This window comes from Phalacrocorax aristotelis, chromosome 13, assembly GCF_949628215.1.
Source record: "Phalacrocorax aristotelis chromosome 13, bGulAri2.1, whole genome shotgun sequence".
NCBI classification, from domain to species: domain Eukaryota; kingdom Metazoa; phylum Chordata; class Aves; order Suliformes; family Phalacrocoracidae; genus Phalacrocorax; species Phalacrocorax aristotelis.
The window spans coordinates 939,616-964,312 of record NC_134288.1 but is presented as its reverse complement, the minus strand read 5'-3'; the positions used below and the strand labels follow the sequence as shown (position 1 = coordinate 964,312).

Genomic DNA, 24,697 nt, shown 5'->3' with positions numbered 1-24,697 from the left:
TACCCTAAACTGATCAGCTCCCTCATTTGGGTCACAAAAGTGGTGCCTAATGCTGCCGGCCTGCTATGTTTTGTTACTGCATTGTGGAGTGGCATCCTCCCCACGGCAGCTTGTTTCCACCAGCACAGCTTCCCTGGCGCTCCAGGAAGCTCTCGTGTAAGAGGGACATAGAGGGAGTAACTGCAGGGCTTGCTTCAAAGCAGCCTGGCATTGAACAGGCATGATTCACTCCTTGGTGTTGGCAGAGCTGGATTAGCCACCCTGGCCTGCCGCAGGGAGCCCTGTATGGTGTGCATTGATGCAGGTGTTTGGTGCTGAGTGGGACAGCCATACCCCCCAGGGCGAAGAAATGCTTTCCAAATCCTGCTGAGCTCATGATTGTACAATTGCTTTAACGTGGCCTAAATCTGTGCTCCAGAAGGGGTCCAACATCTCTCATTTACCAGGTGAGATGAGCTGGTTCAGGCCAAGCCAGCGGGTACAGCTGTGAGCACAGCCCAGCATGATGTGCCCCGGGTCTTCCTCCCTGCTGTAAGGGGCTGCTGGTGCTCCTACCCCACCGTCTGTGGGTTTCAATGCTTGTCTCTATCCTGCAGAGAGCTGGCACGTAGGCTGCAGCCTCTGTCCCCCAGAAAGTGCTCTGGCATCCCACCTACACCAGCTTACCTCTGGTCCCTTGCACGCTCCTGTGCAGGGTTGGTGGGAGGTGATGGGGCAGCCGAGCACACCCTGGTCCCAGTGCAGCGTCCTTGTGGCAGGGGAGCCCAACCCTCCTAATCAGAGGGCCACGGGCCAGCCAGGGCAGCCTCCCTTCCCCACCCTCCCTCTGTTTGCTTTGGATGGTTTTTAACCACAGAAGCCCATGATTTCGTGCTGGAGAAGCCTCAGGGCTGGGAGAAAGCAGAGGCGGGGTCATGTCCTCTCTCCTTGTCCTCCTTGCTCAGACTCCTCTGGAAGCCCGTGTCCCCCAGGCGTCAGACCTGCCTTGCAACCTGGCCGTGTGATGACCTCTGCTGGGGCATCTCCCGTTCTCCTTCCACTCCCACCACTGTGCTCCCCGGCTCCGGCAGGCCTATGCCTCAGTGCCGCCAAACGGCAGAGGGGATGGTGCCACCGGGCCCTGGCTGCTCCAGGGCCCCGGGCGGGCACCTGCGAAGGGCCTCCCCGAGACCCCGTGGGTGAGCACTCTCCTCTGCCTGGCCGGGCTGTGGCCCCGGGGACTCAGGCCGGTCACCCCGCGGGGGAATCTCCTGCCCAGAGCCGCCCTGCAGTCCCGGGGTGTAGGAACGCGGAGCAGGCGGGGCTGCTCCCCTGTGTCCTGCCCTTCAGCAGGGGCCGCCGGGCCCGTGGGGCACCCGGGCGGGGAGCGGGTGGCCCAACCGGCCGGGCGAGTCGGGGCTGAGTCAGGTCGGGCGGAGCGGGACGGAGCGGGACTGAGTGGGGCAGCGCCGTCCGCCAGAGGCTCCATGGCGCTCAGCGTCGGCATCCGGCGCCTTTCCTGCCTGCCGGGCCGCGGCGAGCGGCAGGTGCAGCTCAGCTTCCGAGGTGGGCCCTGGGCGGGAGCGACGGGCTTCGCCTTCCCGCGGCGGCCAGGCCGCGCTGCGCCGCTGGCACCTCATGCCTCCCCTCTATCTCCCAAGGTTTCACTCAGAAGACGAGGAAGATCCGCTGCGGTTCTGAGGCCGTCGTCAGGGAGGTGAGGGGAAACTGGCAGGGCATGCGGGGCAGCAGGACTCCGCCGCAGGGGTCGTCCGTGGGACAGTGATGGGGCATAGCAGCACCTCAGTCGATGCCTCGTGGGGCAGAAGTGGGTAACGCGCGTGGCCGGGAAGCCTTCCTCCTAGTGCCCATCTTCATCGTCACGTCCCTGAAGGCTGTGAAGGCCTGGCTGTGCCGGCTGGCGGGGTGGTTGCCTTGGCTCGTCTCCCCTCCCATCTGGATTCCTCTGTGCTGCCTGGGGAAAGGAGGGAAGGGCTGGGGGCCAGGAGGGGCTCTTCCCTCTTGCCAGCCACAAGGCCAGTTGGGGCGTCAGGTGAACTGCGGCCTCGGGTGCCCAATGGCTCCCAGCCCTGGGCGATCTCCTTTCCCAAAGTACCGCTGGACATTCCCACGCCGCATCTCACCCCACAACCAGCACAACAGCCGGCTCAGGGACCACTGCAGGCATGAGCGTTCTCTTCTTTCTAAGGTGATGACGCTCTGGCTTCTTCAGCAGACAACCTGCAGCTTTGGGCTGCTGGAGGGGTTCTCATTCTCCTCCCCATCCTTCCTTCATTCTCAGCCGCAGGGTCTGCCCCAGCCAGCAGGAAAGTAACATCCCACCACAGCAGCTTTTTGTCATGCTCATCAGTTCATGCACCTTGCAGAGGAGACCAACCAGCCACCAAACATGGGGAAGTGCGGCTGGGAGTAAATTGTTGTCTCTTCCTGCCCTGTTTGTAGCTCTTTCGCTGGCCTCACTACGGAAAGCTCGTCATGGGAGAGATGCTATCCATTAACGTTTACAACTGCAGTAAGGTTTTCAGTAACAGGTAGGTCCTTTGGTTGTTGGGGTGACCAGCAGCAGTGGGGGAAGAGATGTACTGAGCTTTACATTTTCTATTGGGAGTAGAAAATATATATTGGAAATTTGATGGAAGGAAGATGAGCAGGATACAAGTTACAGAAGAGGGATGGAGCTGGCTGTTCTGGTGGGGCAGCAGTGCTGTGCATATATTAAGTTAAATAAAGGGAACGATTTAGTTGTGCCAGTAGTAACAAAGACTACTTAAGGATCCAGATCACATCCTCAGGTGGGACAAAGTTGAAATAGGACCCTAAAAAACAGAGCTACAAGGGCAGGACTTGCAGCAGAGTGGGAACGTGCTCTCACCCTGTAGATCCACATGATGACTTTGACCATGCTGCACCAAAATTCAACATGCCTATCAGTGGGGAAAAATCCCAAGCCCATGGTAGTATGGTTTGACCTTTAAAAAAACCAGCAATTTAAATTTAAAGGATCAGCCAGAGTTTAAAATACTTCTAGGTGGCACAGATACAATACTGTGAATTTAGCAGCAGTTCCAGCAGATGTAAAACTCTTCAGGGAAACCCAAAAGTAGAGGTGACAGATTGAGTAGTGGTGGTGCAGCAAGCATGGCAGCAGAGGCATGTCCTTCCAGGATGTGTGAAACATGAGGATGCAGGGAAGAGTGCCAGCTCTGATAAGCAAAATGTAAGAACTAAAGGAAAATCAACAGGAACAACTTTCTAGAGGCAGCTAATAACACAAACTTTTTCAAAGCCATCACAAGCCTGCCAGAGAGGGTGTGGAGGAAACAGATGAGTACAGTACATATGAGACACTTAAAAGATAAAGCCGAAGCAGAAAATGTGGCTGAACGTTGTGTCACTGTTTACTGGATGCTTTCCTTGTAGGAGCTGGATCAGAGGAATCGTCTCTGACTGAAATGTCAATAGAAATGGCTATAGGACAAATAGATAAAACAAACAGTAATAAATCATCAGGAACAAATGGTGCTGAGCGAAGAAGTCCAATGGGAAATGGCAGGACTAGCACTAGCAACATCTATCCACACACTTCCACTGCTGGGGAGCAGAGTGATGGCAGGTGACAGACATAGTTTAAAAGCAGTTGGTCAGTGCACTGGGATGATCAAAAATAGAGTGAGTGTGGAAAGACAGAGGAGAAAAAGCTGTACACTGTTGTATCAATCTGTGGTCTCTGGACTGCTGCATGTGCAGCCTTTCTGTGGCAGCAGCACCAAACTGGAAAAGCTGGAGAGGAAGGGGGTGAGTGGAGAGACTTGTCCCTCAGGGGTAGGAGACTAGACAGGCTGTGTCTTAGAGAAGAGGGAGGTGAGAGGGGATATGAGAGATCAGCAGCTCACAGCTGAAATGGAGGTGACAGCAATGATTCCTCCTGGCTTCGTCCCGGGTGGGCAGTGAAATGCTCTGGTGCTGGTTTCCAGCAGGCAGCAGGAAGCTCTACTTCATGTGAGGCTTAGCTCAGCTGCCGGCAGAGTTGCCACAGGGAGGTGGAGGCCAACGTACGAACAGGCTCCAGACAGCAGTAACCCAAGGTGAGGTTAGGAGCAGCTGAATGCAATCCCACATGTGTTACTGCTACTTGCAGGGAGCCAGATGACTCTTCTGCAGGAAGAAGCCCCTTTGGAGTAGGTAAATTTTGGCCCAACTTGCTGCAGACATCCCTGTGGCCGTGGCTTTATACCTATTTCTGTATTTCCTTGTGTGGAGCCTCTGCTTCCCTGTTTTGTCTGGGGAGAGTCATCCCAGCTCTGCTGGGTGCCCAAACACAGGCTGGCTCCTGTGAAGCCCTGCTCTGCTGAAGGGGAGAGCTCCACTTGGTGGGACTGGATCTGCACAAGCCTCTAACGATCGATGGCAGCTCAGTTGCAAGCAGCTGCCTCAGCGTGACTGGGAGGGAGGCACAACCTGCTGCAAGGTCAGCATGTCTCAGGTATTTTGGCTGCCAGACTCCCTAGGGAAAGCCCTGCAGCAGTTTGCTACCTTCACTGCAGCTCAGAGGGCCTGTGAGCAGGAGAGTGGTGATCCTGGTACTCTTCTCCTGCAGGAGGTAGGCATTGATGCCATGTACAGTACTGCTGCAGTCTCTGGTTTTGTTCCAGGCTTATTGGTACACTTGTCCTCAGCCTTCAGCATCTGATGACATCCGGGAGGCTGATCCTCCGGGAGGCCCTTGTTGACAGGAACCACAGAGTCACTGGTGTAAGTCCTCCATGGGCGGCCTGGCCATCAGCAATCAGGAAGGCTTTGTGGGAAACCTTGTGTGGCGCTTCCCAGGTGGATTTGGGGCTGAGGGGGAGTCCAAGGTGCTGTTTGGAGCCTGGGAACGCTGTGGCATTTGTGCCCTGTCTGTGCAGGAGTGCAGCCGCTTCACACCCATCTAGTAGTTCTAGGAACATCCAGAAGTACGTGGGGTGGGTTGGGGGCCCTAGAGACCTGCCGAGGTCTCCAAGTAGAGGGAGGCTTAGTAAAACCTCCCTGGGTCTAGGTGATGGATGTAGGAGGTGGTGTTTCATCTGCTTCCTGCACCATGCAGTGTGTGGGCATGGGATGCTGCAGGGTGCAAAGCAGAGGGGAGCTGATGGGTTGAGGCTGAAAGTGGCAGGGTGCTTTGGGAGCCCCAGTGAACTTTTGGGTTAAATACCAGTGCTAACCATATTGCTTACGGTGGTCTGGGGCAATGTGAGCAACTCTGATGTCTGGTTGCCCCTCTGCTCTGCACTGTGGGTGCCGCTCCCTTCCCGCCCCGGTGCCAGAGCTCATTGGGCCCTTTGTGCCAGTGGAAAATGAACGCAACCCAAAAATGTACTGTTTTCTGCCAGCTGGATGTGCAGGCACAGTTCAGCGACTGCTGGACAACAGGGCTCGGTGCCAGGGCTGCGGGCAAGGCTGGGAGGAGGAGAGGTGGAGGCTGACAGCCCTGTGATGTGCTGCGCCCCTGTTTGCCCTTCCTGTGGGCAGCCTGACTCACCCCTGCAGTGGCATGTGGGATGTAGCTCTGTGGCCACCAGACCATGAGCCTGAGAGGCACAGGCACAGCTTTTCCGTGTTGCTGAGCTGGCTGCATCACAAAGCAGATCCTGGTAGAAACTGAGCATTTCTGGGATGATTTTTAGCCCAATGCAGCTCACAGCATAAACATTCATGCAAGCAAAGAGACAGGGACTGACTCTTGGGCAGCACTCCATGCTGGCACTGGTTGAGGGCACCAAGCTAGGGGCACTTACACTGCTGTAAGATCAGAGCTGCTCTGTGGCCCAACCCTTTGTCCCTAGCTACCTCTTCCCTTGTGCTAACAGCAGCACTCATGCTGGTGAGTCACTCCAACCAAAAGCCAAACACATTTTCTTTTGCCAGGTTAGTTTTTGATTGTGCAGCCCTGGCTGCAACAAGGGCTGCAGGGGACAGAAATAGGGCAGACAAGACCAGACGCCCATCCAAGAGCAGCCTGAGACCCTCTCCCTCAGCTCAGCTGGGAAGAGACATCCCCAAGGGAGAGAGGGTGTTTCAACCGCTGCTCCTTTAGCAAAGTGGGAATAAAGCCCTTCCTGCTATTCCAAGTCCTGTTCTTCTCTGGGACTTGAGTTATTTGCACCCATTTTTTTCTCCTGGTGGTTTGAAGGTTTTTTTTTCAGAGCCTCAGCTATTCACCCAGCTTTATCTCAGTCTTCTGCATCCATCTAGCCTTTGCTGCTGCCTTTCCTAGCCACTGTACTATTGCTTTCTTGGGCTGTACTTCTCCTCCCAGAAACATGTGTTTTCCAGGGACTGAGCTATGAGCCCAGCTTGTAGCCCCCCTTCAGCCTGCTGAGATGTGACCTCCTCCATAGATGCAATTTTGGCCTCTGCTGGGAAGTTCTTGTGCGTTTGTTTGGTTTGAGATCAGGCTAGTCACCCACAGACCAAGTGTTTTCAGGCCGATGCTGGCTGTGCTGGTACCCAACATGCCCCATACTTCTCTGGCCATCCTTCACCACTAACGCTAAGTCAATGTCTCTTGTGATGCAGACTCTGGGTATGCTCATGCCTTCCACAGAGAGACCACTTCAAACCCCTGCACGTTAGTTTGCCCTGCTGCAGGCCTCTCCCCACTTTCGGTGTCAAAAGTGCCTCAAGACAGCTATCAGGAGCCTCTCTGTGGTATATTTTAGATTTGGGAACTTGAGTCAGCCTGTATTCAGTGAACCCTGGAGTTTGGGAAGTTGTAGGGGAGGGAGTCTGGTTAATTCTAGCTTGTTGATGGAGGCAGATGAGGAGAGTCTGGTATAAATAGGCTTCTTGTTGGGTTGTGACCCCCCTTCCTTCCCCTGCTTTCCACCAGAATCTCACTTCTTTTTTTCTTCCATGCTTTCCTTTCCCTTTTCTGTGGCATTTCTGCAGTTGTTTTGTGGCTGCCAAGCTCTCAGGCAGTTTTGTTTTCTGTTTGTAGATCTACATTGAGTTGGATTTGCGCTACGAGCCTCCACATGGCTCAGCTGGGACCTGGGCTGAAGAGGACTTTGTCTATCAGATGAAAGACAGGTACTGAAATTCTGGGAGGAGCAAATTTCCAGGCAGCTTGTACAGTCTTTGGGATGCAATCCAGCCTCATTTACTTGCCACGTCTGGCCAGGCTAACGCATCTCTGCTCTACAGCAGCGGCAAGTGAGCAGGGCTCTTGGAAAGAAAACACCTGTCCTTACAAAGAGCCTGTGACTGCAACAACCCACTGCACCCTGGGAGTTCTTCCAGACTCGAGAGCATTTCTGCAGCCTTCCTGGCTGACGGGAGCAAGACATCATGGTTGTAAAGTTGCACAGAGCATGGCTTTGGACCGTAGGTGTCCTGCACAGGGGTTGTGCCCAAAGCCAGGGGTAGATGTGGGTGTCTGGATGGACAGGATGACAGGCAGCAGCAACGTCTGGGGAGTGTAATTTGAGTGCCAGAGTCAAAGCAGCAGTCACACAGATTGGAGAGTAGAAAAGCATCGCTTGGGAGTATGCGTCTGTCCCTGCCAGGAGCCAAGGAGGAGCATGGCTGTGGCACTGTTACTTAAACACATCAGTGAACAGCCGCAACAAATTTGTTTTTTTCAGCAGAGCATCTGTTTTTCTTACAGTTCCGAGTTAATCATCCGCAATCCTGGATTTGAGGAGCTGGAGTAAGTAGCTGTAGAGTGTATCAGCTCACCTTCCTGGGTGGAGGGGAGTGCACAACCTGCTCGTCAGGGCTGATGATGTGGCGTGTAACATGAAGGGGGGATTGCAGGGCAGCTGAGGGGTCAAGAGCGAGTGAACTGGACAGGAGGGCTGCTGCACTGGGCAGGAAGCTGGTGAAAGGCCTGGACACCGATGAGGAAGAGGAGGAAGAAGATTTCTATGATGTGTCTGAGATGGAAGTCTCGGGCATTGTCTTCAGCCCTGTGAAGAGGTATCCATGGCATTCTCTTCTCTCTTGCCCCTGCTTGGGCCCTGGGGTGGAAAGTGCCAGTTCATGGGGTGATTTCTGGGGGAATCCTGCATCCCTTGACATTCTGCTTCTGCAAAATGTCAGAAACCTTCAATCTCCAATAGCCCCAAACAGGGATTCTTGGGGATTTGCTTGTTTCCAGGGCAAGGTGCCATTATTTGCCAGGGTTTCCATTGCTTCCCTTGGCGGGGTCTTGCTCAGGTCTGTGTAGATGAAGAGACTACTCACCTGGGTTGTTTTTCTGTGCAGCCGCTCCAGACTTTGCTCCGCAAGGGACCTCTCTGCCACCCCAACCCCGCAGAGCTTCCAGGTACTGCAGCATTGTGCACATGTCCCTGCAGCTTCTTCTGGCCCCGTAGCTGGTCCCTCACTGCCTTGCTGTGGGCCTGGGCTTCTCCAGTTACCACATACCCCAGTGAGGCCTCTAGCATGAAGACGCCTTCTTGCTTTGAGTGGCTTCCCTGGACAAGGTGTGAGATTCCCTGAACGAACAGCATCCATGAGCTCCAACATCAGCCAGCTCAGAGCAGAGTTTCTTTTTGGGCTGTGTAGTTAGCTATGGAAGTACAGGAGAAGGGAATCAACCTGACAGCCACATGGGCCGCTGCAAAACACTGCTGGCCAAGCTTTAGAGAGCACCCAGGCAGGGCTGATGCCTGCCAGCTTCTCCAGGGCCTTGCCTGGGCCCACAGGGAAGTCTGTGGGACATGGCTGTGTATGAAGGGCTGCTGTGGGGACTTTCTTGGAGATGCCAGGAAGCTGGTATGAAGCTGTGGCTCTGGCTGATGCTCTGATATCAGGTTTATTTGCAGCCACTGTGAAGTTTGGAAATGGACTGGAGTCCCATCTTTTGCCCTGCAGCTTTCAGGGCAGGTCTCCCAGCCTGGCTATGGATTTAAATCCTTTCCTGGTTCTAAGTAAATGGGGGCTCACATTTGGGTCTCTGGCTTTTCAGGGCTGGGTCCTTTCCACCAAGCAGGAAGCTTTAGAGGGGTGGAATTTCCTACCTTCTCTTCCTGAAGCTATGATACTTCACCTTAACAACTGCCTAGTAGCTTGTACTGAGAGCAAAAGATGGAACATTTCTCCTCTGTCTTAGACCCGTAACTAGTTGCAGCAAAGGAGACAGCTACATTCCAGTCTTGCCAATGGTGTCCATCTCAGTAGGATTCAAAGAGAAATATTGACAGAAGATACCAAGACCATCTTCTCCAAGATGCTCTGTGGTCTCCACCATGTGGGAGCAGTGGGTTTGCATCCCCTTGGGATCAGAAACTGAGTGGGGGCGGTGCTTCTGGGGAGGCTGCTCTTGTCAAAGGTGCTAGGGATTTAACACTTCATTTCCTTGCTTGTCTGAAAGAAACAAATACCTGAAATACCACTTTGGTTTGTCCTGGCTATAGCAGATTTCAGCAGCCTTGGCAGGCCTTCTTGCCTGCCCCAAGCATCCACCTCTGCGGTGAGAGGGCCCTGCACATTTGCATACTGGTATTGCTGAAATAAGCTCAAAATGGAGCTGGAAACAAGGAGAGTGCTAATCTGAGGGTTTTCTCCCACATTTTCTTAGGTTGGGATTAATATAATTGAAGCGCAGAAGCTGGTTGGGGTGAACATTAACCCTTTTGTGGTAGTCAAGATTGGAGAGGTGGAGAGGCGCACAGTGACACAGAAGTCAACAAACTGCCCCTTCTACAATGAAGTATGTGATATGGACAGAGGCTCTGTCCTTGCCCCACTGGTGTCCCAAGTGGCTGGGGCCGTCCTTGCAGGCGATGCTTGGGATGCAGCTGCTCTCAGGCAGAGGTGCTTGTGGGGCCATGTTGGGAGCCTCAGGCTCAGCTATCTTGCTCTTCTTTTTCAGTATTTTTTGTTTGAATTCCATGAGCAAAGGGACATTTTATTCGACAGACTCATAGAGATCTCGGTAAGCATGTCCTCCTCTGTATCCTTTGTCAGTAACTGGTACAGCCCAATGCTTCTGCATGTGGATGCTGGGAGTGCTGGGCAAAGCAAGGGTACCAGCACCAGGCAGGTTTTCCAGCCAGAGGCATCTGCCCTGTGGAGAGACCATGGGACCCACCTGCGACCACAGTGGGGCAGAGACCTGGCCCTGCTCTGAGCCAGTGCTGGGCAGTGCTGCCTTCCCAACTCCTCCATGTCAGGTTTTCTCTGCATCCAGTGACTGAAGTGGGGCCTCTGGGACAGTTTCTTGCCTGTTGCCTTGCTGCCCCACTGTTTTGGGGTGATTTCCTGCCGCCACTTACCCTGGAGCCTCATGCTGCAGGTTGTGGAGGCAAATGACTGGTGTGAAGGGAGCTGAGCAGTGACTTGTGCTTGTAGAAAAGCCCAAGCAGGCAGAGAGTGGTCTTCAAAAATCCCCTGTCCCAAAGCACAGGGGCTTCTCCAAAGCACATGCGCTTCTCCAAAGCACATGGTCTTCTCCAAGGCATGGGGCTTTTCTGAAGATAGCTGACGCCAGCCAGCACCACCTTTGCCACATGATCTCCAGTGCTTTCCCTGTGAAAGGCTGCGTGTCTCTTCTGCTGGTGTGGGTTCAGCAAGCCCTGAACAAGGCTTGGGTTTTGGGAGAGACTAGCCTGGTAGAGGTGTGGCTCTGCCCTCACCCAGCAGGATATGGACATAGGACTCCGTGCAGGAAAGCAAGTCTGCCCTTGGTCCATCATAGGGGTTTGACTTATCTGGGGCTGGCAGAAGAAGCTGAATTGGTTGCACGTGAATTTGCCTTGGCCCAGGTTTAACTGAGGGCTCTGGGCTGGTGGGCTTTGTGGGAATGGCTGGGCAGGAATGGGTTTGTCCCAAGGCTAACTCAGATGGGTCAATGTGCATGAGGAGCTTGCAACTGCTGCCTGAGCTGTGTGTTAGAATGGGCATCTCTGAGCAGTCCTGTCCTCCTCAGAGATGTCGGAATGTGTCAGCTGGTTGCCCACATCTCTTGGTGCTCAGTGGAATTTGTGTTGTCTGCAGGTTTTTCACTCAAAGAAGATACCATTCCTGGGAATGTGCATAGGAACATTTAAGATGGATGTTGGGACAGTGTACAGCCAGCCAGGTATGACCAACTGCACAGTGTACCTGCTCCCTTTGTCTCAAACTGATGTCTCCTTTGTGCTCTGCTTGGTCTGGTGAGGGACCTGCCTTTAAAGCACTTAGTACACAGGAGGACCAGCACTTGGTTCTCCTCCTGGCTGTCTGAGGGCTGGTGACACATCCTGCACCTTCAGAGGCAGGGTCCAGGCAATATTTGTGCACAGGTAGTTGGGTTGTGAAATGGTAACCTGGGCTCTCCACAGGGAACTCCTTCCCTTCCCTCTCAGATCACAGGTTTTTCCAGAAGTGGGCTGTTATCAGTGACCCCACGGACACCCGGGCAGGTGTGAAAGGCTTTGTGAAGTGCAATATCTCTGTCACTGCACGCGGGGACGTTGTGGGATCCCTTCCCACCTCCTCCAGCAGTCAGGATGAGGACATTGAAAGGTAGGTGCAGCGCAGTCTTGCATGACCCTGGGGAAAACAGTCACGTCTCTCTTCACACTACCTTTTTTGCCCCATTTTTCCCTCTTTTGACGGGGAAAGACCCAGGGAAAGAGGCCTGTGGTGGGACAGGATCCAAACTTCCTGCCAGTCAGGGCGTTTCCCAGCATTGTGTTTCCTAGGCTCTGTGAGAGAGCCAGAACATGAATTTGTCTTTCAGGAACCTGCTGCTGCCTAAGAGAGTGCCTGCAGAGAGACCCTGGGCCAGAGTCTGCATCAAGCTGTATCGTGCCGAGGGCCTGCCCAGCATGAGTGCAGGCATCATGGGTGGTTTCTCCAAGATCATAGTGGACAAAAAAGTCTTTATTGACCCGTATGTGCAGGTCTCGTTCTGTGGGCAGCAGGTGAGTCTGCCAGGGGGGGTCTGTGTGGGGCTATGCTGATCCTCCCTTGGCTGTGTGGCAGCGTGTGCTGGGCTGCTGCCAGGAGCCTCCATGGAACACAGCAATCCCACCAGAGATGGGCTGGGGGAGCTCAAGTTTTGCTGTCTTTGGCAGTGGCCTGAGCCATGTGGCTGTGGATGCACAGTGTCTGGATAAGAAGGGTTTTATAGAATTTTGTCTCTGCAGAAAGCTGCACAGCCCCAGCCCTGAGCACAGCCACTGGCTGAACTACTGGCTCTGCGGGCAGAGATTTCATATCCCAAAACACAGGGAGAAGGTCAAATAAGTCCTGGAGCAGAAGTCCTCTGTGGCAAGGTGGACTCAGCCTGACACCCTTGGGAAAGTTTACTGAGCTAATGGTCCTTTTCTTGCATCCAAGGCCAGGGTTTCTGGTCCTGTGATATCCGTTAAGATGAGAATCAGTCCCTGGGCAGTCTGGTGTGCCTGGGGGTACGGGTACCCAGGTGACCCTTTGACACCTCTGGCTCTGGTGGTGCTGCCTGTTTCATAGAATCATTAAGGTTGGAAAAGACCTCTAAGATCATCAAGTCCAACCGTCAACCCAACACTACCATGCCTCTTAAACCATGTCCTGAAGTGCCACATCTATATGTTTTTTAAACATCCAGGGATGGTGACTCCACCACCTCTCTGGTGGTGTTTGACCACCAGATGCTTCCAAAGCTTCGCTACTCTTTCAGTGAAGAAATTTTTCCTAATATCCAGTCTAAACCTCCCCTGATGCAACTTGAGGCCATTTCCTTTTGTCTTATGGCTTGCTTCCAGTGTTCCCCTTGCCTGTGCAGGGCACAGCCAGGACCTTGGGACAGCCCTCCTTGATGACTCACAGAGAGCAATTGCTGGGACGGGGGAAGGAGCAGGGACACTGCCACCTCCAGAGCCTACCCAGCGCCATCTGCAGGCAGGACAGGAGGATATGCCATTCCCAGAAAGTCTCAGGCATGCCTTACTCTGGCCGCTGGCTGGGACTGCGTGGCTTTCACACTTTCTCCTACCCAGGGGGAAACGTCAGTGGACACCAACACCACTGAGCCCGAGTGGAATGAGCAGATCAGCTTCATTGAGATGTTCCCACCTCTGGCCAGGAAGATAAAAGTCCAAGTGCTGGATGATGCCAATGTTGGTGACGTGGCCATTGCTACACACTACATTGACCTGCAGCAGATCTCGGATGCTGGCAGGAATGGTGAGGCCTGGCGTGGCTGCCCCCGGGGCTTTGTGTCCTAGGCAGCCAACATGCCATGCACCCTTTGCTTGTCCGTGGTGGTCCCCTGGAGGTGGGAGGCAGGAGTGACTGAAGCATGCTCACATCCCTGTGTCCTGGGCTGTCTTCTTTGGGGAAGGTCTCTGCAGCAGCACCCTGTGGTGTAATTAGACCCTGTCCCTGTCACTGCAGGCTTTAACCCCACATTCGGCCCAGCCTGGGTGAACCTCTATGGCTCTCCCCAGAACTCGGCTCTGCGGGACATCCACAAGGACCTCAATGAGGGCATGGGCGAGGGGATCTTCTACCGTGGGCGCATCCTTTTGGCCATCGTGGTGGAGATCTTCAGCAGCCCCAGCATGGCAGAGAGGAAGCCTGGAGACAAGACAAAAGGTGCTTTAAGCAAACTGAAGCTGAAGAAGAAAAGTAAGAAATCCAAGGAGAAAGCCAAAGAACTGAGCGAACTGCAGGGAGGTGAGGAGCCTGGGGGCTCTCAGGAGGCTGAGCAGCCTGGGGAGGTCACTGTGGAGGTGGAAGAGCTTCATCCACTCCCCAAGGTGAGTCCTGCCATGCTGGTGTGGCTGACCCACACTGGCCTGTGGCATGCATAGGCCTCATGGGGAGGAGGCAGCAGGATCACTTGCTGGTATAACAGTGCTGGAGCAAAACCAGCCTGCCTATTGCCGGACCACCCTGGGCTCTCTTAGCCTCTGCAAGTGTTGAGGCCACACCTGCAGCCCAAAACTGCCCCCCACAGTAAGGCTTCAGCATCCCTACATATGCTGTCTTCCTGGTGAAGGGAGGACTCTCACATGGGTGTTCTTCCCAGGGCAGAGCTGCCTTTGAGCATGTACCTTTTCTCCCCTAGAGCCAGGGACCTGTAGGCTGGCTCTGGGTCTCCACTTGGCCCTGGGAAAGGCAGACCAGATGCAGTTGTGTTGGTACAATGGCCATCCCTTAGCCTACAAACCTGCTCAGTGCTTCACACAAACACCAGCCAGAGCCATGGCTCTGCACCAATGCCCTGGGATTGCCAAGAAAACTTGTGCTGTGTCTGGCAGTCCAGCAGTGGTGACCTCAGTGGCATCCCACTGATGTCACTTGGGAGGGCTGGCAGGCACTGGCCATGCCCTGGTACTCTCTGAATTTCTTCTGAGGCAGTGTTTTGGCACACAAGGTTCGTTGGGCTGATTTCTGTCTCCTTGCTCAGAATGCGTTGGGGAGGAAGGAGGAATTCCTCCTCTTTGCTGCCTTCTTTGAAGCCACTATGATGGACTCCTCTCTCAGCTCCAAGCCTGTCAGCTTTGAAGTATCTATAGGTGGGTATTCCTTGGGTCCCCGTGTCTGGAAACTATGCGAACAGTGCGAATCTCCCAGTGCCTAGGTCAGCACTGCACTCCTAAGGTGCCAGCCCTTGCACAGCTCGCGTCTCCAAAACAGAAACTCGGGAAGGATAAGAGATAAGGCGAGGGCGTGCACACAGTGCTTAAATTGCCTTAAAAGCCTTGGATGCTCTCCTATGGGGTGGGAGATTTGCAGTATTTGACTGAACTGCCTGTCTGGGGGAAGTGGTTGAAGCTGTCCAGGGAAGTGGGGGTGAGAAGAGGTAGAAGGGTTTGGGAGCAAGCAAGTGAAGCAAAGGGGAATCTGGGATACTGGGGTTGGCCATGTGGTGCTGAGGAGATGTGACAGTGGGTGATGGGGAAACAATGGTAGGAGAGCAGGTCCAAGTCCCCACCTGCTAAGCTGGATGGATGGAGACACCTCCTGCTGAGAAGTCTTCCTGAGTGACTGCTGCTGACCCCAGTGTAGGGGTGTAGATGGCGGTTATCTGGCATTTAGTGGAGCTGGCGGAACTTGAAGGCATACACAAGGACTTCCTTGCAGTTGTCCAGCTCCCTCACAGACCTCCTGGTTGTCCATGTGATGCTCTGGTGGTTGGGTGCTACTGAACTGCTAGTTCCAAAGGCACTGCATGCCCATGCACTTCACTTGGCAGGATGATTGCACTGTGATTTTTGCAAACTAGCAAACATGTTTAACAGTGATTCCACTTATCTGTTTACTGTTTAATGCTTAACTTCAAGGAAACTATGGCAAAGCTGAAGAGGTTGTGACAAAAGTATGGAGAAAAGTGGAAAAGGAAGAAGTGAAAGAAGAAAACCAGTCTTTGCTAGACCCTGGTTCAGATGGTGAACTGGATGTTGAAGTCCTGGCCCCAGCTTCAGCAGCACTGAACAAATCGGTGACGAAGAGCCAGAGACCAGAGCCCATGGAGTATGACAGGTGAGTCCTCTTCGTCCTTCTTCCCCACCTGCTCCGGTCCTGCCCCAGCTTCCCAGGTTGGTTATTCCAGATGTTATTAGAGGTCTGCTCAGCAATGCGACTCCAGTGTAGGTGTTTCTCCTCTTTGCATCCCTGCTGGCTGCTACTGCCTGTTAACCCTAGAGACCATCTGGTGTCTGCCTGATGTGTGCAGGTGGCCACGGACAGGGTTCCGGGAAAACTTTGACCCATCAATAACAGCAGTCCCTTTTCTGATTATCAAGCAGCAGCCCAAGGACTTTATCCCAGTGAGGAGGAAGAGGAGGAGTACTCTGGAAAATTCTGTCTTATGTTGGGCAGGCAAGGCGCATTCACAAGCTTTTCTGATGATATGTTTGCTCTGGGAATACTGCCTGGTTTGTCCTACAGGCCTGACAATGTCTTGGTGTTTGCGTTGTGAGCCCTCTGCCTGTTACTACTCAGTCCCATAGCAGCAAGAAATCTCAGCAGCATCCCGTGCTCCCATCAGCCTCATTCATCTGGGCATGTGCTGCTCTCTTGGCTAGAAGCCCTGTATGCTGTTTTGGGATGGTGAAGGGCAGATCGAGCAGTTTGCATCCATATCCGTGGTGCAGGGCCCAAAACAGCCAGTTTTGTGTAAGGAGTACAGAGCCCAGACACGGATCCCTGCGCTGGTTGTGCAAGCACAGCATTGTGACATGGCACATGCTTTCTACAGACAGCAGCCATAACCTCCTGTGCCTGCTGCCCTTAGGTCATACAGCTGCCTGCCCTTGAAGCATGAGAAACCCTGCGTGTATGTGTGGAGCTACTGGGAGGATCACACCTGGAGACTCTGCATTTCCAACTGGATTGTCAAGCTGGCAGAGCGCCTGGTAGCGTGTTCAGGGTGTCTGTCTGTGGCATGGTCCTTCCTGGTGTGCTTTCCTTGTAGCACATGCTGTTGCTCTGTGAGACGTTTGCCTTAAACATACACGTTTGCCTTAAACATACCCTCCATGTGAGTCTGTCTCTCTCACAGGGCTCAGTCCCACCTGCCCTTTAGACATGTGGGGTAGGGCAGTGAGTGCAGAGCCACTGCCTGTGCTGTGCAAGCAGCCTGGCAGTGTCTTCTGGAGGTGTGAGTGATGCAATGTCTGTGACAAAAAGCTTCTCTGCTGCCAATCCTGAGCTGCCTGTGCACTGGGGAGAAGCTGCTGCAAGCAGACTCTCAGCCTTGGGCTGTCATCAGCGGGGTGCAGTCTCTTCCCAGGGCCTTGTCTTTCCCTTTTGGGCTTAGAAATCCAAAAGTGGAGCTTGCCAGTGTGTTTCAGTGGCTGCTCAAGGACTGAGGCACAAGGTGCTGTAACAACCAGTGTTAAGGTTATGCCCAGGCTCCAGAGAGTCCCTGGCAGCACAGCAGTGACCTGGAGCACTCTCGCAATTCCCAGCTCCGCAGAAGGGCACATTTGTGGCAAATGCATCCTTGCAGTGTTTCACTCTGACCCTGCAGACAGGCACAAGCTCCCTGAACGCTGTGGTTTCCCCACAGGAGCAGGGGCTGGACGACGTGGAGAAGCTGATGAGAAGGCCAAAGGCTAAACCAGAAGAGCGACTCAGAGAGGTGCTGGAGGAATTTGTAGCTGGATGCAGGTTAGCGTGTCCCTGATCTCTTAAGGTTTCTTGTTTTCAGGTTAGGAGGTCGTATCATGTTCTGGCTGGGCTGTGCACAGCCTGGTCTCTTGTCCTCTTGAGAAAGATGAGTGGAAGGAAATCAGGATGACCTGGGGCTCTTCAGGCTTGGAGAGGAGACCCCAGTCCTGGGAAGCAAAGGGGTAACAGACTTCAGCCTGAATGTTCCTGGACTCCTGGGTGTTTCCTAAATGTTAGGACATTTCCTTCACTCTCTTCAGCCACGCAGACAAGAGACTAGTGTTTCAATCACTATGACTGCCCAGTGGGTTCCGATACACACTTCAGTCCCCAGCCTTAGGATGGCAACAGTAGAGAGGGAGCTTCAGGTTCTGAGCAATCCCCAGCGTACCTTCTGAATCAAAAAGCTTGCAGAAGAGAGGGCATTGCAGAGGGGGACAGTTTCTGATGCATCCAGATTAATACCAGGGATTTGGAGCTTGTGCCCCTGCAGTGTGAGCTGAGCTCTGCCTGCTGGGCACAGGGGATGCAGAGCCTGTGCTGCTTTTCTCATTGCAGGCAATATTCACTCAGCACAGAGAAAAAAACAATGGCACATCCAAACAACCTTGACAGATGTCGGATGAAATACCTGATGCGCAATATTGTAAGCTGTGGGGCTTGTTGTTGGTGGTGGTAACCCATGTGATCCCCGGTCTGGGGGATGCTTCTGGAGGACCAGCTAGAATTGATGCTAAGAAGAAAACTTGGGGCTAAGACCCATGGTGTCAGTCATAGGCATTTACTGCAGCATCTCCTACTCAGAGAAATACAGCTTCCAGCACAGAGAACAGAGCCAGAGACTGGTCATGGCTGCCTCCAGTCTTATGCAGATGCTGTGCCCTGATGCCATCCTTCCTCTCCTGTGGGGCATGTGTGGCTGAGCACATGCATGTTGCTGCCCAGTGGGTTGCTGGAGGCCTTTTGGGGCAGGTTGTTCCTGCAGGCAGTTTTGGGGAGCTCACTGAGACCCACTGCCCCTGGAAACTCAGCCCATAGGCTGGGTACCCATCCAGCAGATCTACACCAGCCATCCATCTGCCTGTCCCCAGAGAGAGCAACATCTAGGCACTAATAATCCTGCAGACAAGGCCATCTAGCTGAATGAGAGCACAGTTACATACCCTCCATCACAGCACAGCAGAGCATGGCTGTAGTCATATCCCCATCAGACTACAAAGCTTTGAAAGGCTGACCAAAATGCTATGACAGCAGCAGGAAATAAAATTTATGCATGTCTGGGTCCCAGCTCCCTTTCCTCTACCTCCCTGCACATTGTCACTTGACCTATGGTGAAGGTACTCTAGTAAGTCTGAGAATTTCTGAGAGGGTCAGCCAAAGAGGTTCGTTTTCTGGCCTTGTTAGCCCACACTGGGTTTGCACCCTGAATTCCTTCTGGATTTCATTATTAGTTCTGGTTCATCACAAAGTCTCTCCTTAGTTGTGTACACTGTCGACTAATGGACGTGAAAGCCCAAACCCATCTTCTAGTTTCTTGCATCTTCATATTCCCATACTTCTGTTGCCCCAAGTTGGTCTTTGTGCAAATCCTCCCTCAGGCACTATCTGGAGTCTTAGACTGCCAGCTTCTGAAATGTTTATTTCGTATACATCTTTCTGCCCAAAATGATGCTCATGGACTTCTGTTACTGGCTGATATTGGCAGAGCTGATGAGTTACTGGAGCCTCTAGTTCTTGACACCCTTCACTAAATGGCTCATGACGGGTTCGTGGAGGTTTGCGCTTAGCAGCTGGGGAGTGAGCTGTGGTGGAGGCCAGGGCACGATGGGGTGGGATGGACTTGATCAGCACACGGTGCTTCCCTGCAGACCTCCTGCGAGGGGGGCTGTCGTGGCATGCCTGGGTCACAGCTGGGCATGTGACGGTCATGCTGTCTGTTCAGATCCTGTATGCAAAGCAGGGGCTCCGCGTGAGGCGGCAGCTGACTCGAGCCAACATTACGGAGAAGGTTAAGGAGACAAGGAGGGTCCTGACAAAACTACGCTTCATGGCTAAAGAGGTACAGATGCTCCCAGGGCACGCCGTTTCCAAGCAGGAGAGATCATGGGCAAGGAGAGGGTGCTGGGCTGGCTGCTTGGTCCCTTGCTAGCCTCAGATAGGGCTTTTCCTCTGCTGTCTTTCCTTGCTGTGTAAAATCCCAAGTTCCAGCCACTGGGAGTTACCATATTTCATGTAATGGCTCTGATGAGGGATGAGGCTTGGTAGCTTTGCCGGGCTGTTGGTGACAGAGTAGGGGTCCAAGCAGCTCAGTGGTAGATTGGAGGCAGAAATGGGACAGCTCTAGGCCACCTGGGCCTCTCAGCCCTCTCTGCCCACCCAGCCCAGGGCCGTGCCTGCGGCAGGGCTGCGGGCAGTCTGCCTGGGAAAACAGCCTCACCTGTGCTGCGTGCAGTCCCACCAGGAACTGGCCCTGGACACCTGCAAATTCAAACTTGCATTGAAATGAGGTCTGTCATCTGTAGCAGAGACTCCATTATCAGAGTTTCACTGGCTCTGTTTTAAGTAACTCTGGAAAACCAGCGCATTCCTGTAGTGTAAACCAGACTGCAGTGTTTGCTGGAACTAGGTGGACAGATGTTGTTGCAGTTTGAAGAAGTCTTTCACTAAGTGAAGTAAAGTAATTTTCATACCTTTAACTGTGTGAGGGTAGACTTTAGTATGACCAAGATGTCACCCCTCACACCACCAGAAGGAGACACTGTCTGCCGGCTCCAGCCTCACAGGCTGGCTGCAGCTGATCGATCCCCCAGACAGAGAGGAGCCTCCCATTTTGCTCCCCGTGATTGGGTGGGAATGTTGCTGTCTCTGTAGGGTCAGCCCTGCACATAAACTTGCCAGTTTTAGTCCCTGCTTGGGGGCTGGTGGGCTTGGTTTGGATCACCAATAATTTGTGTCATCCCCTTGTGTACTGAAAAATTGCAAGTACAAGTACCAAGTAGCAGTGCAAACACTAATGGCAGGGAAACTGAGATGGGGAAGAGAACTTAAGTTAGAGTTTAAAAGAAGTCATTGCTTCCACCTCTTCATTCTCTTTATTGCCACTCCTGCTCTCAGCCTGAACCACAGCTTTATGCTGGGCACGCATGTTTCTGGGATGCCAGCTAATGTGGTTCCTTCTGATGGGTCAGCACTCAGGCTCCTGTCAAAGGTGTGGGGTAAAATGACACTTCTCCAGTTCCACGGGGACTCCCTTTTCCCAACAGGGCATGGGCTTGAGTACATTCTGCTGGTGTTCACAGAGAAAAACAAGGCACACCACAGATCCCTCCAGGAAACCTGCAGAGCCATATTGCAGGACTGAGACTTTCAGAAGCATGTGGACAACATTAGGCCTTTAATTTCCTGCTGGATCTCCAAAGTGCTGTGCAGCCAGCAGTCCCTCCTGTGAGGAGACAAAGCTTTTGCCATGTCAGTGGAGGGAGGACAAAATATGTGCTGTTCCTCTGCTGTGACATTACTCTTTCCTCCCTCCAGCCCCAGTGCACCCTCCCTGATGTCTTTGTCTGGATGCTCAGTAACAACAGGCGTGTGGCATATGCAAGAGTTCCTGCACAGAACATCCTCTACTCGGTAGTCGAAGAGGAGAAAGGCAAGGACTGTGCAAAGATCCAGACTGTCCTTATGAAGGTAGTGTTTATACCAAAACAGTGTGCTCTTGCTTGCTTCATGCTGCTTCACCCTCCTTGCTTCCAGCCTCCCTTCCTGAAATCCTGGAGTTCAGAAGGAAACATAGCTCTGGCTCCACCAGTGCCTTTTGCATCTGCCAACATGGTACTCCATCGCCTGTGCTCTTTGGTTGGTCACTGGCCGATGGTGATCATCTTGGTCTGAAGGGGGCATGGCTGAGACAGGAAACCGGCTAAATAAACCTCCTGTGATTTCAGGTCCCTCACTTACACAACGGTGAGATCTCTGCCAAACTGGAAATCTACATGTGGCTTGGGGTAACCAAATATGCAAAGAACTGTTTGGCAGACCTGCCTGAGGAGTTCAAGTATCTCTCTGAGAGTGGACAGGAGATAGTCCAGCTCTCCGCGTACAATCCTCCCAGCTGGCTCAGCAGGGGTGGTGAGTGCAGATGCCACTTCTCCATGCCTTAACTGTGAGCAGGAGAGCAGAGAGGTGGGAGGTCCTGCCCCAGGGTCAGTGTCTGAGGATTAGGACCTGATCTCTCATCTCCATGTCATCTCCAAGGCATGACTGGAACAGACAGGACCAGTTTGCTCTTATGATGTGTTTGCACACTCACAGCTGGAGCAGCAGGCAGGACAGGTGCTTTGTAGGCACTGAATGTGCTGCCAAACTGGCAGTGGGCATGAGGCCTGCCCCTTTGCTGGGGCCTGATGGTGTTCCTCCACAGCAGATCACTGCACATTTCACATGTCGTGTCCTTCCCAGAGGTGTCTGGGGACCTGCTGAGCTTGTCTGTCTTGGCCAAACCTTTTGAGATATGCTGGCCTTCTGAGAACCAGAGTGAATGCCCCTAGAAGTAGTACCCATTCCTTGTAGGATGTGCCCACTCCTACCTGGCTGACCCTCTTCTTCATGCATTTTTGGCCTCGCACAAGGCTGGATTGAGGAACTGTGACCTCTCTTTGCTTTTTCTTACCAGATTTCAGCTACTTCCAGCTCCGAGCCCATCTGTATCAGGCTCGAGGGATCCTCCCTGCAGATGACAATGGCCTTTCAGATCCATTTGCGAGAATAGTGTTTTCAACTCATTGCCAGGCCACCAGGGTGAGACCACCTAAATTCTTGCCTCTGCCTTCTTGGGGACTTGGGGAGAGAAAAATCTTCATGTCCTCACTGACCTGTTGAAGGCCAGTGCTGTGGCAGTCCTCCTGGAAATTTTGTAACTCCAGGGTCGAGGTATTTGTGCGCTCTGGGTGGTGTGACTGCATTCAGAGAACATTTGACAAAACATATATATCACTGAGCATGGTCTCAAAGGTTGATTGCCATATGCTAGTTGGCCCCAAGTGCTGATTTCACACTTCAACCATCTCCCCTTCTGCCAGGCACCAGCTGTGTGCAGCTGTGTGGGAGAGGGGATCACCCCACGCTTCCTCATTCTCTTTACAAAGTGCATGTGCTTTGTTTCCACTGTCTGTGGTACACTCAGGCCTCCTGTCTCTGTCTGCAGATGCTGGAGGAGACGCTAAGCCCCATGTGGAATGAGCTACTCCTGTTTGACCAGCTCATTATTGATGGAAAAAAAGAAGAGTTGAAAACAGAGACCCCCATCGTTATAATCAACCTTTTCAGCCATAATAAATTTGTAAGTATGGCCATGCTGCCCTCCTGCTAACATTTCCAGGACAGGGAAGGCAGAGGAGCTCTGTGCAGGCGCTGTGAGTGGGCACTTAGAAGCCATATCTCTGGTTTCCATGACCCAGCTCAATCTTGGTCCATTGGTGGTGAGACCTGGGGCCTGTGGCCGAGGTTGAGACTTTCTGCAGGCTTCTGCAATGAGCTGGGGTGAAGCTACTGGCTGCAACATGCAAATGGCTCAGGGATGTCCTGAGCCAGGGCCTGACGAGTGCTCAGTGGATCTGGGATCTCTCCTCCTTGGAGAAGCACTGTGCCTCTCTCAGCTGCCTGCCCTGCTTCCTCGGAAGGGCCATGTTGCAGAGGGCTCGTAGCCTGGGGGAGACAATTTAGCTCTTAGGGCTGTTCCTTCCCCTCTGTCCCCCAGGTGTCATCTTCCATCCCTCCTCAGTCCTCCCTTTTATCTTTTCATTAGTACTTTGAAGTCTCACTCCTCTCCTGGGGCCTCTTTGTTATTGTAAGGGCAATGGCATAACTTGCACCAGATTCTCCTGTGTAGCTCAGCAGCTTTCTGGGGTCCGTTTCCTGGGTCCCAGTACAAGACAGACACTGACATATTGGAGTGAGTCCATAGGAGGCCACCAAGGTAGTTGGGGTTGGAGCACAGGACAGAGTGAGGAGAGATGGAGAGCTGGGTATATTCAGCCTGGAGAAGGTGAGGAAAAGGCAGTGCCTTATTGCTGCCTGCAGCTGCCTGATGGGAGAGGGTAGAAAAGGTGGAGTCCAACTTCTCTTGGAGATAGTCAGGGGCAGGCAATGGACACAACTTAGAACAAGAAAAAAAGTCCAATTTGATATAAGGAAGCAATTTTCACCCAGAGGGAGTTCAGATGCTGGGCCTGGAACTCAGAGAGCTTGTGGGATCTCCATCCTTGGAGACATTCACATCCTGGCTGGAGGAGGCTCTGAGCAACCTGATGTAGCTCTGGTGTCCTCTGGTGCATGGCCCCAGGCCTCTTGTCCAGTTCTTCATGGAGATGGGTTGGGCATTAAGAGGAGCTGCTGCAGGCACGTCCCATCTGTTCCTAGCTCTGGATGGAGCAGAGGAAATCAAAGCAGTGGATGGCAAGGGTGGAAGGGTGGTCTTGTGCTGTGCAAGATTGGCTGGAATTGATGGTCTTTTCTCTGAGGTGGTAAGGTAACACAGGGGTGCTTTGACCCATTCTCCCCTTTCCTGCAGGGCTCCCCCAGGTTTCTTGGCCAGGCCTTTGCCGTTCCACAGGTGAAGCTGGTCGATGAGCCGTACAAGAAACCTGCCCTGCAGTTCTTCAATTTCTACAAAGGCACCAAAGCAGCAGGAGAGCTCATTGCCAGTTTTGAGCTGATTGAGCTGGATTATAGTGGCTATTTGGAGGTAATGGAGCTAGTAGGAAGCTGTACATGGTTGCCAGCTCACTGGGGAGAGCTGTGTGGTTGAGGAGCTGGTTGCATGGGGCCCACCAGAGGATTCCCTGCTGAAAGCCACACCTGGTTTTCAGTTGAAGGGAGGCTGCAGGTACAGAGCCTGTGTGTGAGCACAGATCAAGATGGGAGGGAGAGGGGGCTTGGCATGGAGTAGAAATGGATTTCATCATTTGCTGTGCCCTGGTTCCACCTGTTCAGCCATCAGTGCCTGAGGATGTGGAGCCTAAGGAGCCCAACTACCTGGGAGACCCCCGTGCTGGACGATTCATCATCCCTGAGGGCATCCGCCCAGTGCTGAAGGAGTTTCGCATAGAGGTGCACTGCCTTCTACTCAGCTGGCTCCCCACTGGGCTACTCCAAGCAGACACACAGCTGGTCTGCAGAGGGCAGGGCTTGGGGAGGGAGTTGGGGTTGGAGCTCAAATGTGCTTTTGAGGCCTGAGCAGGTGCCAGAAATGGAGGTGCTTGATGTGAGGGAGAAACCGTCTCAGCATTTTAACAGCCAGAGCTGTTGGGTAGCTGGGTTGGGAGAGTGGCCTCATGCCTCTCGGGGTCTCTGTCCTGTGGGGTGAGGATGGTGGCAGCACTGGGCAGGGCTGCAGGCTGCATGGCTATGCCATGCCTGGCATGTCTCGAGCAGCTCAGTGGCTTCATGTTGTGCTTCAGATCCTGTTCTGGGGCCTGCGGGACCTGAAGCGGGTGAACTTGTTTGAAGTGGATCGGCCCCAGGTGATCATTGAATGTGCAGGCAAGAAGGTGGAGTCGGAGGTGATTGTGGCCTACAAACAGAACCCCAACTTCACCGAGCTGGTCAGATACATGGATGTGGT

At 53.3% G+C, this 24,697-nt stretch overlaps 1 protein-coding gene across 1 annotated transcript in view; it reads left to right on the top strand.

The window, feature by feature from the left end:
- Positions 1 to 1,406: 1,406 nt before the first annotated feature.
- The window catches only part of LOC142064159 (fer-1-like protein 4), a 40,082-nt gene continuing 16,791 nt past the window's right edge, over positions 1,407 to 24,697 (top strand). Inside the window, exons 1-28 of the mRNA XM_075108784.1 lie at positions 1,407 to 1,545; positions 1,641 to 1,696; positions 2,443 to 2,531; positions 4,653 to 4,752; positions 6,980 to 7,071; positions 7,649 to 7,690; positions 7,798 to 7,959; positions 8,248 to 8,308; positions 9,566 to 9,697; positions 9,860 to 9,922; positions 10,984 to 11,068; positions 11,334 to 11,493; positions 11,711 to 11,894; positions 12,954 to 13,140; positions 13,351 to 13,715; positions 14,369 to 14,477; positions 15,246 to 15,444; positions 16,199 to 16,319; positions 16,976 to 17,076; positions 17,635 to 17,722; positions 19,019 to 19,135; positions 20,611 to 20,763; positions 21,021 to 21,204; positions 21,749 to 21,873; positions 22,280 to 22,414; positions 23,645 to 23,818; positions 24,067 to 24,183; positions 24,534 to 24,695. Coding sequence (XP_074964885.1) covers positions 1,467 to 1,545; positions 1,641 to 1,696; positions 2,443 to 2,531; positions 4,653 to 4,752; positions 6,980 to 7,071; positions 7,649 to 7,690; positions 7,798 to 7,959; positions 8,248 to 8,308; positions 9,566 to 9,697; positions 9,860 to 9,922; positions 10,984 to 11,068; positions 11,334 to 11,493; positions 11,711 to 11,894; positions 12,954 to 13,140; positions 13,351 to 13,715; positions 14,369 to 14,477; positions 15,246 to 15,444; positions 16,199 to 16,319; positions 16,976 to 17,076; positions 17,635 to 17,722; positions 19,019 to 19,135; positions 20,611 to 20,763; positions 21,021 to 21,204; positions 21,749 to 21,873; positions 22,280 to 22,414; positions 23,645 to 23,818; positions 24,067 to 24,183; positions 24,534 to 24,695 — 3,642 coding nt within the window. The 5' untranslated portion in view covers positions 1,407 to 1,466. The remainder of the gene's footprint in view (positions 1,546 to 1,640; positions 1,697 to 2,442; positions 2,532 to 4,652; positions 4,753 to 6,979; positions 7,072 to 7,648; positions 7,691 to 7,797; positions 7,960 to 8,247; positions 8,309 to 9,565; positions 9,698 to 9,859; positions 9,923 to 10,983; positions 11,069 to 11,333; positions 11,494 to 11,710; positions 11,895 to 12,953; positions 13,141 to 13,350; positions 13,716 to 14,368; positions 14,478 to 15,245; positions 15,445 to 16,198; positions 16,320 to 16,975; positions 17,077 to 17,634; positions 17,723 to 19,018; positions 19,136 to 20,610; positions 20,764 to 21,020; positions 21,205 to 21,748; positions 21,874 to 22,279; positions 22,415 to 23,644; positions 23,819 to 24,066; positions 24,184 to 24,533; positions 24,696 to 24,697) is intronic.